The following is a 15,511-nucleotide window of genomic DNA, read 5'->3' on the forward strand; positions in this document are numbered from 1 at the left end:
TAACTATTAAATCTTCGATTTACGTGCTTGTAAATTTCACTCCGCTTCTGAAATCCGATATTTAAGATAGAAATGCCACATGGCCATCGCCAAGCCGTTACATTGTTTACACTATTTAGCAGGCATACATAACAGTCACTTAGGTTTATGACGAACAAGCTTGCTACGGACAAGCTTGATATTAACGAACTATTATTTTGTATTGGTCACTTGTTGCATATTTTAGCCGGAATGTCAGCTGACCACGGCTATACCGAACTAAAATTAGTTGTCCTCACAGTTCGTTACAACGGCAGCCGATTGTGTCAGTGATATAAGAAGTAATTTAGCACGTAACGTTGTTCGACTTACATAGCACTTGAACCATTTCCCTGACATTTACATAGAGAAAACAGAGTCAATGGTGATTAGACGAAATGTCTGCATTAGTCTGATATGACTGGTTAAGCACCAAGGCCTAGAAGAAGTTACTTCTCCGAGGAAGTAGGTAATAGTAACATAGATGATAAAACCTTCAGACTTGTACTCCAGCATTGCTGCAGAACGTATTCATCAGTCACAGGGTTCCATACTACGTGATGTACATGTCAACATCGGCGTTGGAGATTAACTGCGACGTCTGTGTGAATAAAACATTTCCACAACTCGTAACAAAAATATACTTAAAATGTTGTAAAAAAGGTTTGGTGACGGAGATACCCTATCCGACATAAATATCTTAACAGCATTAAAACATCTGTATATGTGTTCTTAGTTTGCTGGGCACTCCACTATCAAGTTGATTATGTTATTGTGTTTAATAGTTTATCAAATAAAACCTCTTGTCCGAATTGGAACAGCGCCATGTTTAACGTGAATGGTTCAGGGAGGTGGTTTCAAATGATTTATACATCTCAAATGAAAAGTATCCTAAAAGGCAAAAGTAACTGATCGTGTTATTATTTGATATCATATTTCGTTCATATGTCAAGAGGCGATGGGGTGGCACAGTGGTTAAAGCGCCCGCTGTTCACGCCGAAGACCAGGGTTCGATTCCCACATCGTTACAATGCGTGAAGTCCATTTCTGGTGTTCCCCAGCCGTGATATTGCTTAAATAATGCTTAAAGCGATAACGCCATTCCCTCTCGACTCGTACTCACATGTCAAAGTTAATGATAATGTCTGTGAAGATTTAACACCCCACCCCACCCCCACCCCACCCACACCCCACCCACCCCACCCACCCTCACCCCCCACCCCAACCCCACCCCTCCTCCCCCGGTGTAATGTAATACCAAATTTAGAATGGACATTGTGGGATGTGTAACAAAATGTGTTAGGCTAAAAACAATTTTCATTTTATTAAACAGATGTGGGGTTGTTTCACAAATTTTGGTAGAAGTACAATATTTTGAAGTGTGTCCTAACCCCGTGAGAACTTGCACCCTGGCCAGTTTTTGCTGTTGGTTCGAGGAGACAAACCTTGTTGGGTAATCAGGTCCTGTGTGACTGTTTGAGCGTCATCGCACACGAACGTTGTTAGAGGTTGTTCACTTAATGGTTTGTCTGGTCCAAAATAGGGGCGGTGGTGTAGCCTAGTTTATAGGTTTCTGGTGTTCACCTAAAAGCAGCGTAAACCATATAGCTGATTGTGGGATAAACCATCATCAACATAAAAATGCTTTGTGTCTTTTGAATTAGTGGTTTGTTTTTTACAGACGTCGATATGTCAATTTCACGTTTTCATAACCAATTTCAATTAAAACACCCATCCGAACTACTCATGAGTTTTGTTTGCTCTGAAGTAAGACATGTGTCAGTTTGGTTCTGTTCCCAAAAGATTTTAGTCTTTAATCTGTAAGTCTAAAAACGGCTTCAACTTTCAGTTGGCGTTAAACATCGTGCAAGTGTGGGAGGACATCTGTAGCGTCAGGCGTTCTGGGCAACATGGCTTCAACGTCACCGTCAGAAACAGGGTATACAGGTGGGTGGTACCAGCATGTGAGGGAGGACCAGATAAGTGTGATATCGTTAGTGATTGCACCACCCAAGTCGTATAAGAACGCGAATTTCATATTCGCCTCAAATGTGGGTACTTTGTTCTTGTGAATGGCACTGATATAGTTTACGTTTTTTAAACTGTTTACTACAAGCATGGACATCGTAAACTGATTCACTGAAATGTGTACGATGTAAGTGTGCATATACATGAAGGTCGCGGTCAACCCCGTGTTACATTGTCTAGTTGAGGTGAAGGTCACGTTCAGTCCCATCTCACGTTGTTTAGTGTATATGTAGGTGAGGGTCATGTTTAGTCCCGTCTCACGTTGTCTCGTGTATGTGTAGGTGAAGGTCACGTTCAGTCCCATCTCACGTTGTCTCGTGTATGTGTAGGTGAAGGCCACGTTCAGTCCCATCTCACGTTGTTTAGTGTATTTATAGGAGAAGGTCACGTTTAGTGCCTTCGAACGTTGTCTCGTGTATGTGTAGGTGAAGGCCACGTTCAGTCCCATCTCACGTTGTTTAGTGTATGTGTAGGTGAAGGTCACGTTTAGTGCCTTCGAACGTTGTCTAGTGTATATGTAGGTGAGGGTCATGTTTAGTCCCATCTCACGTTGTCTCGTGTATGTGTAGGTGAAGGTCACGTTCAGTCCCATCTCACGTTGTCTCGTGTATGTGTAGGTGAAGGTCACGTTCACTCCCATCTCACGTTGTTTAGTGTATGTGTAGGTGAAGGTCACGTTCAGTCCCGTCTCACGTTGTCTCGTGTATGTGTAGGTGAAGGTCACGTTCAGTCCCATCTCACGTTGTTTAGTGTATGTGTAGGTGAAGGTCATGTTTAGTCCCATCTCACGTTGTTTAGTGTATGTGTAGGTGAAGGTCACGTTCAGTCCCATCTCACGTTGTTTAGTGTATGTGTAGGTGAAGGTCACGTTCAGTCCCATCTCACGTTGTTTAGTGTATGTGTAGGTGAAGGTCACGTTCAGTCCCATCTCACGTTGTCTCGTGTATGTGTAGGTGAAGGTCACGTTCAGTCCCATCTCACATTGTTTAGTGTATGTGTAGGTGAAGGTCACGTTCAGTCCCATCTCACGTTGTCTCGTGTATGTGTAGGTGAAGGCCACGTTCAGTCCCATCTCACGTTGTTTAGTGTATTTATAGGAGAAGGTCACGTTTAGTGCCTTCGAACGTTGTCTAGTGTGTGTGTAGGTGAAGGTCACGTTCAGTCCCATCTCAAGTTGTCTAGTGTGTATGTAGGTGAAGGTCACATCCAGTCACGTCTCACTTTTTCTAGAGTACGTATACATGTTTGTTTAATCAAGAGTCGGGACTGTCGGAGAAGTAATTCTAGACCGTATCCCTACAAGCCAGGAAGTGGCATTGCGTCCATAAACTGAGAGAAAGCATCAACTGGTAGTGCTAAGACTTCACATGTCCATCATTGAAGTAGGTTCACACTCCCGTCGTTGTAAAGTACAGGTACAGGTTCGTGCGTCAACATCACAGATAGGGCGATGATGGTCCGCTGTACTTCTTGGTTAAGGAAAGTATATTATATGTAGTTATGAGATTTGCTCACACAAATGAGAAGTAGACTAAAATCATTTCAGCAGTTTGATGGTTGAAAAGGTCATAGAGTTCATATTGTTAGTGAGTGTTTCACTCCGCGTTTAGTAGTATTACAGGAATATCATGGCGGATGACACAAATAATGAGCTTTACACAATGTACCCATGTGGGAAATCGAACCCGGGTCTTCAGCGTGACGAGTTTAACCAATAGGCTACCCCACCGCCCCATCATATTCTTAAATGTTGAAAGTAGTAAACCCATGTGGGATCATACAAATCAATTCGCAGGATTAAAAAAGTATTTCCTTATTGTTTAAACGAATATATCGATTGTTACTAAAATGCATATCTATTCTCTAACTCGGATTTTTTAAAATTGTGAGAATTAATTTGATACTTTGAATTTGAATACCATTGCTTCTTTAAGTTTTTGTTAAATATAAGAGTACACAGGACGTGTTGACCCTGACACAGTTATACTCTCGATTGTATATTTTCTACTTAAACAGTTTTCGACTACTCAACGACCAGAGGGCCAATAATCCGGAAGTGGAGAGGGAAGAATGGATTGAGGTGATATGTCAGGCTCTGTTTGTGTACACCTCATTATCGAGGGTTTAAATATCCCCAGGCTGATAGAGCGACTTAAGGACTTCGTGATAGGAAGGCCTGCTTACGATGTGTGGTATAACGAGGAGTACTTGATAGACATAAACATTGCCGTATAATGTATGATATTTTAAATTGGGATACATCTGATTAATACTGAGAGGCTCATTAACTCCAGAGATATCAACCTTCTGTTTGTGCTACATTTGATTAAAATCAAGACATCGGTGTAGTTAGATTGAGTGACACTCTTTTTCTTCAACATGTACAAAAATGTTGCCTGTGTTGGGTTACTGGTGCACCTCTTCCACATGTTTCACCTTTTTCACCTATTTTCTCCTTTTCACCTATTACATCTGTTTCACCTATTACATCTGTTTCACCTATTACATCTGTTTCACCTATTACACCTGTTTCACCAAGAGACCGACAGTTTACCCTCTCTCTGCTGCAGCGATCCTCGTTAGCTGAAGAATGTATACAAATCAAAAGTGGTGAAACCCAACTTTGTCTCCGATGTGATATGAATACTGTTACGAGCAGCTAAAAACTTACTTCCCTCACTCACGTATTTTCCGACTGGACAACAGGCGTTCCAGAAGGCCATGATGTCCAGGCGTCACACCCTGGTGATGTTGGAGAAGTCGTCGCCGCTTGACACACCCTGGACCAACCTAACGGCCTTTGAGTTCCCCAGCCAACCTGTTGAAGATGAACCAGTCTCTATAGATGAAGTCATAAAGAGACGCAAAGTAAATTCTTGTACAATCATTTAATAAAACCACAAAGTGAAAATTAGTGTTAGGGTTTACTGATTTTTATGTTATAGACTGAATGATTTTGATCTTTATCCTATTTTAAAGCTTCCTTCACGTGTCCACCGAACCAATCATTTCACAAAAACTGAGTCTGTTAAGTATTCTAGCGTCATACCGTTAACAGCGTCATAGTATAATGACTGTAAAGAGGGGGAAATCATTCCTTTCACTGTCCATTCATCCTACAGTGGTGTGTTTATCATCAATAAGAACAACTACCGCACATCAAAGCATTTTTGATATAGAGAAGCCGAAAATGGTAACCTACACTGCCGGACAAGAATAAGTAACCCCCATTGGCGACTAAACATGAAACAAACATGACATGGCTGTTTCATGGTGAAGTTCTAACAGGCTATTCACAGTTGCGTTCCGGGATTAAAGTTGACAGTGCTCCTTTCGCTGCCTTCCCTTTTTGGACGTCAAATCGAGCTATCCAAGCATACATTTACTTTGCACGGCAGTGTAGATTTACATTAATTTTGGGGTAAAATTCTTAGTGAAGTTGAACACTAGAGGGGGATGTTTTAGCAGGCAGTTCTTCTTCTGTTGTTATGACGAAATGGCAAGAACATAAGTGTCGTATTTCGTCTAGCAAACTGTGCTGTTTGTTGTTTTGTTGTGTGTGTTTTTTTGTTGCTTTTTTTTTTTTTTTTTTTTTTTGTTTTGTTTTGTTTTTTTGGGGGGGTTGTGGGTGGTGGTGGGTTGTCACGTTTATAAATAGAATTTATAAACATGAACGCTTACTTTTATGAGATTTCATTTCTTCCAAGCATGCGTTTCTTTTATTTCAGTATAGATGCTGAGTCTTTTTCTCTAACCCTTTTAAATATATGTTCTTACATTCTTACATTTAGCAATCAGCTGAGGAGAATAACAACGAACCGCCGGAGCAAGTTACAATGAGGTAGGAAGACAATCAATACTGTAACTGTCGCTCATTTCACATTGAATTTATCATTCACATAATTGAATTACAAATATTATTGGCAATCAGGAAACCGGAAGTGACGAAACACTTCAGCGTTCATCTGAGCTACGTGCAGAAGACTACTCCCTTAGAACATCTCCCTACCTCCAGTCGTCCCAAGCCTCCTGCATTCGTCAGGCAGGATGCTACTGCCCGAGCCGATATGCCCAAGGTTTCATGCGGCAGTAGCTCCGAGACCGAGGTGTGTGTTGATAATGGCACCAGTGGTACCGATGACGTGGCTTCCGTCCGTGCCAAATGGAACGTTATGGACAAGAAATCGTTAGAAAATAGTTCCGATAAAGCAGACGTCGCACCCAGGTCTCACAACGCTGGGAACATAACTAGGCGAATACGAGAACAATCAACCATGGAGGTTAAAATAGATTTTACAGAACCGGAACCAGATTATCCACCTGAAGACAAGCCGTCTCCACCAGAAGCGGACAGTTCCAAATCACCACCAAGACCACCACTGCACTCACCAAATGTACCTCAGCTACCACCCCCGCCAACAATACCTGCACCAGTCCCATCTCCAAGAAAACTAACTTCCACTAGCAATCAACCTACCGCTCCTAACACCAATAACTCTCAGCCTACCTCTCCTAATGTCAATAATACCAGTGACAGGTCTGGGATGTATAACAACATAGGTCCTCCACCAACTCCAACATCACCTGCACCATCACCAACAAAACCTTCCCCCGGAAGTGATGATAAGTACAAGGACCGCCCGCTTCCATCTCCCACCACCCCGCCACCCCCCATCCCCCCACACATCCCGGCGCCCCCTCCCCTGAAGGGCAATAAGCATGGGATCAAACTGAAGATCGTTCCCAAAATGAAACTGAAACAAATCCATTGGTCTAAAGTCCCTCCAACAGAGGTGAGTCCATTACAGTCATTTTTTCAGAAATTAGAAATGTTTCATATACAGTGGAAGTTGTCAAACCGGCGTCTGTCCAACACTAGCATAAAATCTCAGTCCCCTCTGTGGCTTGAACATTTATCATGAGCTCTACAATCCAGCAGGTTGTCAAAACTGGATTATTTCCTCAGTCCTGGTGAGTGCCGGTTTAGGCAGCTTCCACTGTAGTTTATGGACAATACTGCAGCAACAATGCATTTACAAGACATCTTCCGATACTTCCTTAATTACCAAACCAAAATTTCTTTATAGCCCAAGGATGAGACTGCATTAGTACAATCAGACAAACATGGTGAATATATTAGTACACTCCACAATATCCTCCAGGATATCTCAAATATTCGCTTCACTGGGTATGAAAATGATAATTGTTCTAGACGAATGTTTGTCAGCAAACACAAAACACAAATATTCTCTTGTGGTTGAAACAAACATGGTGTAATTGTTTACTAACTGGACTTTGCAATGTGTCAATACAGGGGAACTCTTTAGGTCGTACAGCGAATCCTGAAACCTCATATTACAGACCGTCACCATGGGGTCGGGATATGACTGGGAGTATGTTGACCTTGTTGGTTTCACAGAAAACTGTCATAATAGTGCGTTTCTTTTGCATGTGAATACTGACAAACGTCGTGATTATCAGAATGGCAGTTTTGCATGTCTGTGCTCCTGTTCCAGGTGTCCAACTCTTTATGGAAGGGCGCCCATGACGTCACTTCCCGTCTGGACCTTGCAATGTTAGAAGACATGTTCGCTCTTCAAGAGAAAGACTATGCCAACATTCAGTCCCAGGGTGAGTGATGCTGTGTACAACGCTAAGAGTGATTAATTAGATAGATAGATAGATAGATAGATAGATAGGTAGAAAGATAGATAGATAGATAGATAGATAGATAGGTAGATAGATAGAGGATATTTAAATTGCGCACATATCCACGCACTAGTGTATGTATTATATGTATTCGACCTGATGTTTCTATGTTTGTCTGTTAAACGTCTAGGATCTAGGACCTGTAACACGTTAGACAGTCATTCACACCAAGCTGGCCTGGACCCGTGAAGGACCCGGGGAAGAATGGGCCTTCTGCAACCCATGCTTGCAATAAAAGGCGACTATGCTTGTCGTAAGAGGCGACTAACGGGATCAGGTGGTCAGGCTCGTTGACGTGGTTGACACAGGTCATCGATTCCCAATTGCGCAGATCGATGCTGCTCATGTTGTTGGTCACTGGATTGTCTGGTCCAGACTCGATAATTTACAGACAGCCGCCATGTAGCTGGAATATTCCTGAGTGCGGCTTAAAACTAAACTCACTCACTCACCCAAGCTGGCCTGCCGTGGTATGACTAACATAATGGCATTGTTTAGTTTAGCATGAAACCATGTGGCGACATCTTCTCGTTATGGTGTTTTTGCAGCATTGTTTTCTTTAACTATCTTGCCGGTTCCTCATGAAGGTAAACGTTTACGACTGAAACTCTAGCATCATAATCCGTGTGGTAAATCGACGGCGACGTTTTAATTCGTATTTATGAAAGGTTGTTATGATGCCTTGACTTCCAGCCACACTGCAGAGATCCAGGAAACAGATTCTACTGGATGCCAAGCGAGCCCAGAATCTCAGTATCATGTTCAACGGCCCGAAGCCCGACGTTGTGGAGAAACTGACAGAGGCCCTGAACTCCATCTCGGAAATGGAAGCATTTCCTACAGAGAAACTCAGCACATTGAGAAGGTGAGACGGTGTGGCCATCCATGGGAGAGCAGATGTGTGTAAACTGTGGCGCGGGCCGTCAATAACACGCTGGGGATGGGGTCAGTGATTGATATCAACATCTGGTATGGTTGTCTGCTAACAGTGATGGTCAAGCCATTACCACCATGTCAGGTGGCTGTTTCCACTGAAATTTCTATAATTTACACATTTCGTATTGTAAGTCCATAATCACTGAAAGCAACAGGTACATTGCACACCACTTTCCGAACCTCATTGTCTATTGCCCACACAGTTCAGGTTATCACTTATTTCGAGTGATCGAGTGATCAACATCGTGAACATCGATCTACACAATATGGATACAATGACGTGTGTCAACCAAGTCAGAGAGCCTGACCACTTGATCCTTTCAGGACAAGCATGGGTTGCTGAAGATCACCACGTGTAGATCTTCACGTGTAAGATCTTCACAACAATCATACTTTATAACAGAGGCTTACGATGATTGTAGAGCTAAAATAGCTTTGTGGAACGGGGCTCACGCTGTGTCTATTGTCCGTTGTGGTACAAACACTCGGGATATACCTACATGTATAGACCTGTGCCAGTTATATTCGGACACTTGACGTAATTTCCATAGACTTACATGTTAGTTTATTGCAGCATAAATAATTTTCATGATGGTACTTTTTCTGGTATGTACATTTGTGAGGAATCATCTTACCTACAATCACATTATTTCTGTAATATGGCGACCAGTAAACCATACGTAAGTTGATAAATGTGATGTCATTAGTTAAATAGTGGTGGGAAAATTGAACTGACAATATGTTTCCAGAGCACGGATGATTTCACTTTTGCCTGTCAAATTTTACAAAGATCCATCCTAAACTCACTTAATGAAAATTATTTATTTTACACTAAAATAAGATGTACGTCTTTGAAAATTAGGTCAAGTGTCCGAATATAACTGGCACGGGTCTGTATGATGTGTCGTGTGACAGGTATCAGCCGACAGCAGACGACATTGAGATGTACCGAATGTATCGCAGCACCCGCCAGGACCAGCACCCCGTGGACCGCTTCATGATTGACCTTTGTGACGTCCCCGCTTTGGACATCCGGCTTGACCTGGTCATCACCGTCCTGGATTTCCCAAGTCAGTTCGAAGAGCTGTCCGAGGTATGTCTTGTATCAACACCTCGCTCACCGAGGATGACGCTTGTGTACCATACATCCTCCGTGTCATGAGACTTACATCCCCAAATCAACTGATCATGCTGAGTCACTGTTGATGTTAGGGTTTGTGTACAGTTTGCAGATGCCGAGATGTGCAGTCGGGGTTGATGTTGTCCATGAAATAACCTGCTGTTAAGCATATGTCGAAGTCAGGCGCCTAATCACAGTCAGTCACTCAGCCACCGAGACCATTCATGCTTGTCAGAGGGATACACAAGGCAACAAGTTATTCGACTTCCATTTTGTTGAGCCCGAGGGGGGATGAGTGGGTTAGATCGCTAATCTGCGTCCTGGGTCCGCTTGCACAGGAAATCTTAGCTACAATCAATCTTAGGCCCCTACAATCAACTTTACAATCTCCATACATTTGCCCTAATCCACTTGCACAAAGACGATCTTAAAACAGCATGGATTTAAGATCGCGACCTTAACTAAGACCGAACTCTTCAACGTTGGAGGTAGAAATTTCTTAAACTGGACTACCGTCTACAGTTGTCTTCAAGTGCGTATAGAATGCAGCGTAAATAAAACGTGGAACTGGTTACTACACGCAAATGACATTCCTTGTGATTAGGTGCCTGCCTTTGACAGAGTGAGTTCGAATCCTGTAAGGGACTTAGCCTTACAAAAGCACTGGAATCTGTACTTTCCGTATCTGTTACATTTGTCCATTTTCTTAATGGCATTGCGTATGTTCTCTTTTGAATGGTTTATAATGCATTCATTAGGGGTTACGTCTGGGTTAACAATAGCCAGAATATACCCTATTCATATAACTGACATCGACTCACAGGCGAATGTACAATCTGAATAGGATAATGATCCTCCTAACTGTTGGATAATACTGCAACTGTTTGAAGACGTGAAATGGCCAGTGAATGTTTGACCACCCAGGAGGTGAGCCTACTAGGACTGGCGTGCGAGGAACTGACCACCAACACCACACTGACCGCTGTCCTAGAGTACATCCTGGCTATCGGAAACTACATGAACGCCAAATGGTCATCAGGGATTGGTGCACATGGCTTCCAGATAACCTCAATCGACAAGGTGAGACCTGTACGTCGCGCATGCGCCTTTTCCTTGTCACTAATCGGAAATGGTTCTCACAGCTTATCCTTGGCCAGGAATTATTTAAATAAGGACAGGTAATCCATAATGTTGAGTTTCGAGCGGGTTATTTTATATATATCATCCATTGGCATTTCAAAAGACAATGTTACTTGGAGTCACTTATTGTTCAGCTATCAATTTTTTGACGTCATTAACCATTGATGAAATAGTGTTGTACTGTTATACCATGGAAGCATTATGACCACGTGCACATCAACTGGCCAATGAGCAATGCAGATTCACAAATACCGGAATTTAATTGTTCTTAGCATTAATACATCTATGCGTGAGTGAATGAGTAAGCTTTAACGCCGTTTTTAGCAATATCACGACAGGGGACACCAGAAATGGTCTTTACACATTTTGCCCATGTGGGGAATCGAACCTGGGTCTTCAGCATGACAAGCGGACGGTTTAACCACAGAGCTGCCAGCTTAGAAACATAAAGGGCCAGTTCGGGATCAGAGACCCATTCCCATATGAGAACCGTGTTCGCTTGCTCTTCCTATATCAGTTTATCTTGAGCAGTGGGGTAGTCGGTAGCCTTGTGGTTAAGCGCGAAGACCCGAGTTCAATTTCCAACCTGGATACAGTGTGTGAAGCCCATTTCTGGGACCCGTGAAGGTCCCGGGGTAGAATAGGCCTTCAGCAACCCATGCTTGCCACAAAAGGCGACTTTGCTTGTCGTAAGAGGCGACTGACGGGATCGGGTGGTCAGACTCGCTGACTTGGTTAACACATGTCATCGGTTCCCAATTGCGCAGATCGATGCTCATGTTGTTGATCACTTGATTGTCTGGTCCAGATTCGATTATTTACAGACCGCCGCCATATAGCTGGAATATTCCTGAGTGCGGCGTAAAACTAAACTCACTCACTCATTTCTGGTATACCCCTGCCGAGATATTCCTGGAAAACTGCTAAAAGAGGCTTAAAACAAAAGTCACTCACTGATGTTATCTGTTGCTACAGGTGCTGGACATCAAGGGACGGAACCCTCATTACACCTTGCTCAACTTCCTAGTGGAGCAGATCAAACTGACCAACCCGGCACTCTTAGACTGGACTTCCGAAATGAAGCACGTACACAAGTGCGCAGATCTGTCAATTAAGGCCGTAGGCGCAGAAGTTGAAGGTGAGAGTGAATTCTATCTTTGGTTATGTACCCCATTACAAAGTGATGAAATTCATGCCTCTACTAGCAACATCAAGCAGCATCACGACCGGAGATACCCGCAGTGAGGGAGTTAGAAGTGGATGTAATGCACATACATCGAATAAAAAATTAATCGCCAACCAGTATATTTTGTCAATATTGGTTGTCTTTTAGGAAATCTTTCAGAAAAAACAAACAACATTCATAATTTGGTTTAGTACCTTTCAGTTTAAAACCAAAACCGTTATTGAAATTGTCCTTTACTTTGAATAGGATGCATACGCTTTTGGAAAACAGGCATTTTGTTTTCCACAAACAATCCTTCAATCATTGACCACGTGGAATTTGAACTTAACACCTATCAGACTATACGACATAAAGAAAATAAATTGATTGATGACTCGTGCACCCGAGTCCCGTCTCTGCCACATTATGTAATTAGGCAGGTGTGATACACATGACATGTTTGTGTGTCTGTGGGTTGCAAACAAACTACATTCATTTTTTTCGGATGAGTGGATCTGACGGAAACTGGTGCAAACTCTTGTCAGTTTCAAGTCCTGCTTTGTACTTGGACGAATGACAGATTCCACGCAGTAGTTTACCATCTCTACTGAGATAATTTTTGGTTGGATCGAGCTCGATTTCAGAGAACATGTATTTTCAAAACCTAACATCTATATATACATTCTTCACGGATAACAACGTCTTTCAGTGTATATGATTTTTTGTTTGTCAATAGTATATGAATCCATACTGAAACGACGCATCAAGTGCACAAAAAGAAGTTGTTATCCATAAAGAATCTTACTTACTTGTGACTCGCCATACTTCTAAAATGCCCATCAAACAGATCATCTTTCTGTACACACAATGAACCCTTAGCATATCAGCAAATGAAACAGCCAATCGGAAGCTGTCGTTACACTTGAGTGCAGATCCACCCGCTACGACTGGGTTCGGTCTCCCGAGGGCTTCCTTTCGGGGGAACTAAGCCCAAGTACAAAATATTGCACTTTTGAATCGCGATTGTACGCTTATAATTTTGTTTATTTGGTTTTTTTTAAAAGCAGCAATGTATATTATATGTCATGAATAAGTGATACATGTGTTTTAATTATGTTTGATTTTTTGGGTTGCATGTGACCTTAAAGTCCAACAGAGGTATCGCATTCAGCATCTAGTAATATAATGGGAGCGGCGAGGTAGCCAAGTGGTGAAAGCGTTCGTTCATGAGGTTGAAGGCCCAGGTTCAATTCATATCATGGGTACAATGTGTGAAGCCCGTTTCTGATGTCCCCAGCTGAGGAGTATTGCTGGGAGCGGCGTATAACTAAACTAACTCACTCACTCACTAGCAATATAATCATGTTATTTCCAGCATCTCGAATACTCCATTGATATTTGTTCTGTTTTCTAACAGATGTTTCATTTATAAAATTAAACCTCCATCTCTCCGACCTTTTTCCCGACAAGTTGCTAGACACTGATGATACTAGGATACTCCTCAAGACGGCATAAAACCGGACTCACTCACTCACTCACTCACTCACTCATTTATCATACTTTGGCTGAGTATACAATGTGAGGATACAATGGTCTAGTGGTTGAAGCCGGTAGATTTTGCTTCATTCCTTATCTGTACCAGTGTCTGATCGTGGGTTCGAATCCCAAATTCATCCTTATTCTTATCCATGGTTTAACCCGGTAAATTAGATCGTCAGCACCATGCTAATGAGTTTCGATAAAACTATAACACGTTGACCTTTCCGCCTAGCTAACGTGACGTGTAAATACACTGATGGAAACAAATACGGGAACACCACTTCATCGCAGTGTTCCTCTATCTATTCTCAGATTCGCACCCACAGTGCGATGCAATGCTTGTGAAGAAACCTGGATAAGAATAAAGGAATGCTGGTGCTTTCATGGGTTCTCTTGCCTGTTTCCCTCAGTATTTAATCAAAATTTACCGTAGTTTATAGCAGATAGCTATAGTTAATCTATTACGTTACCGGTTAACTTACATACCTGTGAAAGACTCGGTTGCTATTAACTTCTTGTGAATAGTATAAATATGATAAAATAAGGTGTAAAGTCCGTCACTCAAGTTATTTTGTTATTTTTGGACATAGTACTGAAGAACGGCATCAACAAGATCAAGAGGATCCTGAAGGCGTTGCGGAACACGCTGTCCTCCCCCAACAAGCACGAGAAGAAATATATGTCCGATGTTCAGGTGACCAAAATACAGTCACCATAGAAAATCAAACATGACCCATTATTTATGTGAACTACGGCTTATCTCGATGTCAGTAACATCCGACTGTTGACACCACTTCACTAAAGTTTTGAGAATTATCACTTTAGGACGTAAAATATAATTCTTCTTATGGCCCAAGGGAGTTATGGAGCAGTCCATTGTTTGTCATGAGAGGCGACTAACAGCGGTCGGGTGTTTAGTCTGGTGGCGTGTCTTTGTGCCTTGACGATATGGGGCGTTGGTCATCGTGTATATTAGGGGTTGTTCGGTTTGTTTGAGTTTTTTTTGTTTTTTGTTTTGCTTTGTTTTTGGGTTTTTTTTGTTTTGTTTTGTTTTCGTTTTTTGTTTTTGTTTTTGTTTTTGTTTTGTTTTTTTGTTGTTGTTTTTTTTGTTATTGTTGTTAGATAAGATGGTCAAAACATGTGACCTCGCACGGTGTTCATGCTATCGCCCTCATACTAGACTTTAATGTTAACAGGCCACCCAAACATACCGCAGACATACTGTTGCCTTGAATAAGAACTTAATTATTATGTGAATCTTGAATGTGAAAAATATCGTAAGCTTTCCTATCTGTAGTCTCGGAAATGAAATTCTTGAATTATGTCAAACACATTTCACCTTATTAATCTGGGACGGTACCGTTTATTCTTATTTCATCCATTTCAGAATTTCATCACGGAGTACGAGAGAAAGCTACAAAAGATGGACTCCACGTGTGCAAACCTCGGAAAAAGATTTCGCTCTATTTTGGTATGACAAAATATGTTTTTTTTCAACATGTATACTAATTTGTCGGTGTCATTTCTGGATAATTTCCGGTGTTAGCACTCAAGCAGTATCTCTGCTGGGGACACCCACACATGGGCTTCACACATTGTACCCATGTGAGGAATCGAAACCGGGCCTTCGGTGTGATGGGCGAACGCTTTAACCACTAGGCTACCCCACCTCCCCAGTTACAGTCTGTATCCTAGTAAGCAAACTGTGTTAGCCGAGTCTCTGCAATGTGTCGCGGTTGCCTCCCTTGGGCGCTCCAGAATCATTGCGTATCTTTTTCACCGTTTGGGTTTTCTGCCTAAATAGACATCAAATGGACTGTTGATGTTCAAATCTCCCTATTCGTAATTCCAGATTT

The 15,511-nt window shown here is 42.2% G+C and overlaps 1 protein-coding gene across 2 annotated transcripts in view; it reads left to right on the forward strand.

Moving 5' to 3' along the window:
* The window catches only part of LOC137257898 (uncharacterized), a 34,320-nt gene that overhangs the window by 17,266 nt on the left and 1,543 nt on the right, over positions 1–15,511 (forward strand). For both annotated transcript variants that reach the window (XM_067795401.1, XM_067795400.1), the window contains exons 7-18: positions 1,868–1,965; positions 4,063–4,126; positions 4,753–4,914; positions 5,838–5,887; positions 5,978–6,839; positions 7,563–7,677; positions 8,449–8,620; positions 9,607–9,784; positions 10,736–10,891; positions 11,927–12,089; positions 14,246–14,349; positions 15,043–15,126. In XM_067795401.1, coding sequence (XP_067651502.1) covers positions 1,868–1,965; positions 4,063–4,126; positions 4,753–4,914; positions 5,838–5,887; positions 5,978–6,839; positions 7,563–7,677; positions 8,449–8,620; positions 9,607–9,784; positions 10,736–10,891; positions 11,927–12,089; positions 14,246–14,349; positions 15,043–15,126 — 2,208 coding nt within the window. The remainder of the gene's footprint in view (positions 1–1,867; positions 1,966–4,062; positions 4,127–4,752; positions 4,915–5,837; positions 5,888–5,977; positions 6,840–7,562; positions 7,678–8,448; positions 8,621–9,606; positions 9,785–10,735; positions 10,892–11,926; positions 12,090–14,245; positions 14,350–15,042; positions 15,127–15,511) is intronic.

This window comes from Haliotis asinina, chromosome 12 (genome assembly GCF_037392515.1).
Source record: "Haliotis asinina isolate JCU_RB_2024 chromosome 12, JCU_Hal_asi_v2, whole genome shotgun sequence".
NCBI classification, from domain to species: Eukaryota; Metazoa; Mollusca; class Gastropoda; order Lepetellida; family Haliotidae; genus Haliotis; species Haliotis asinina.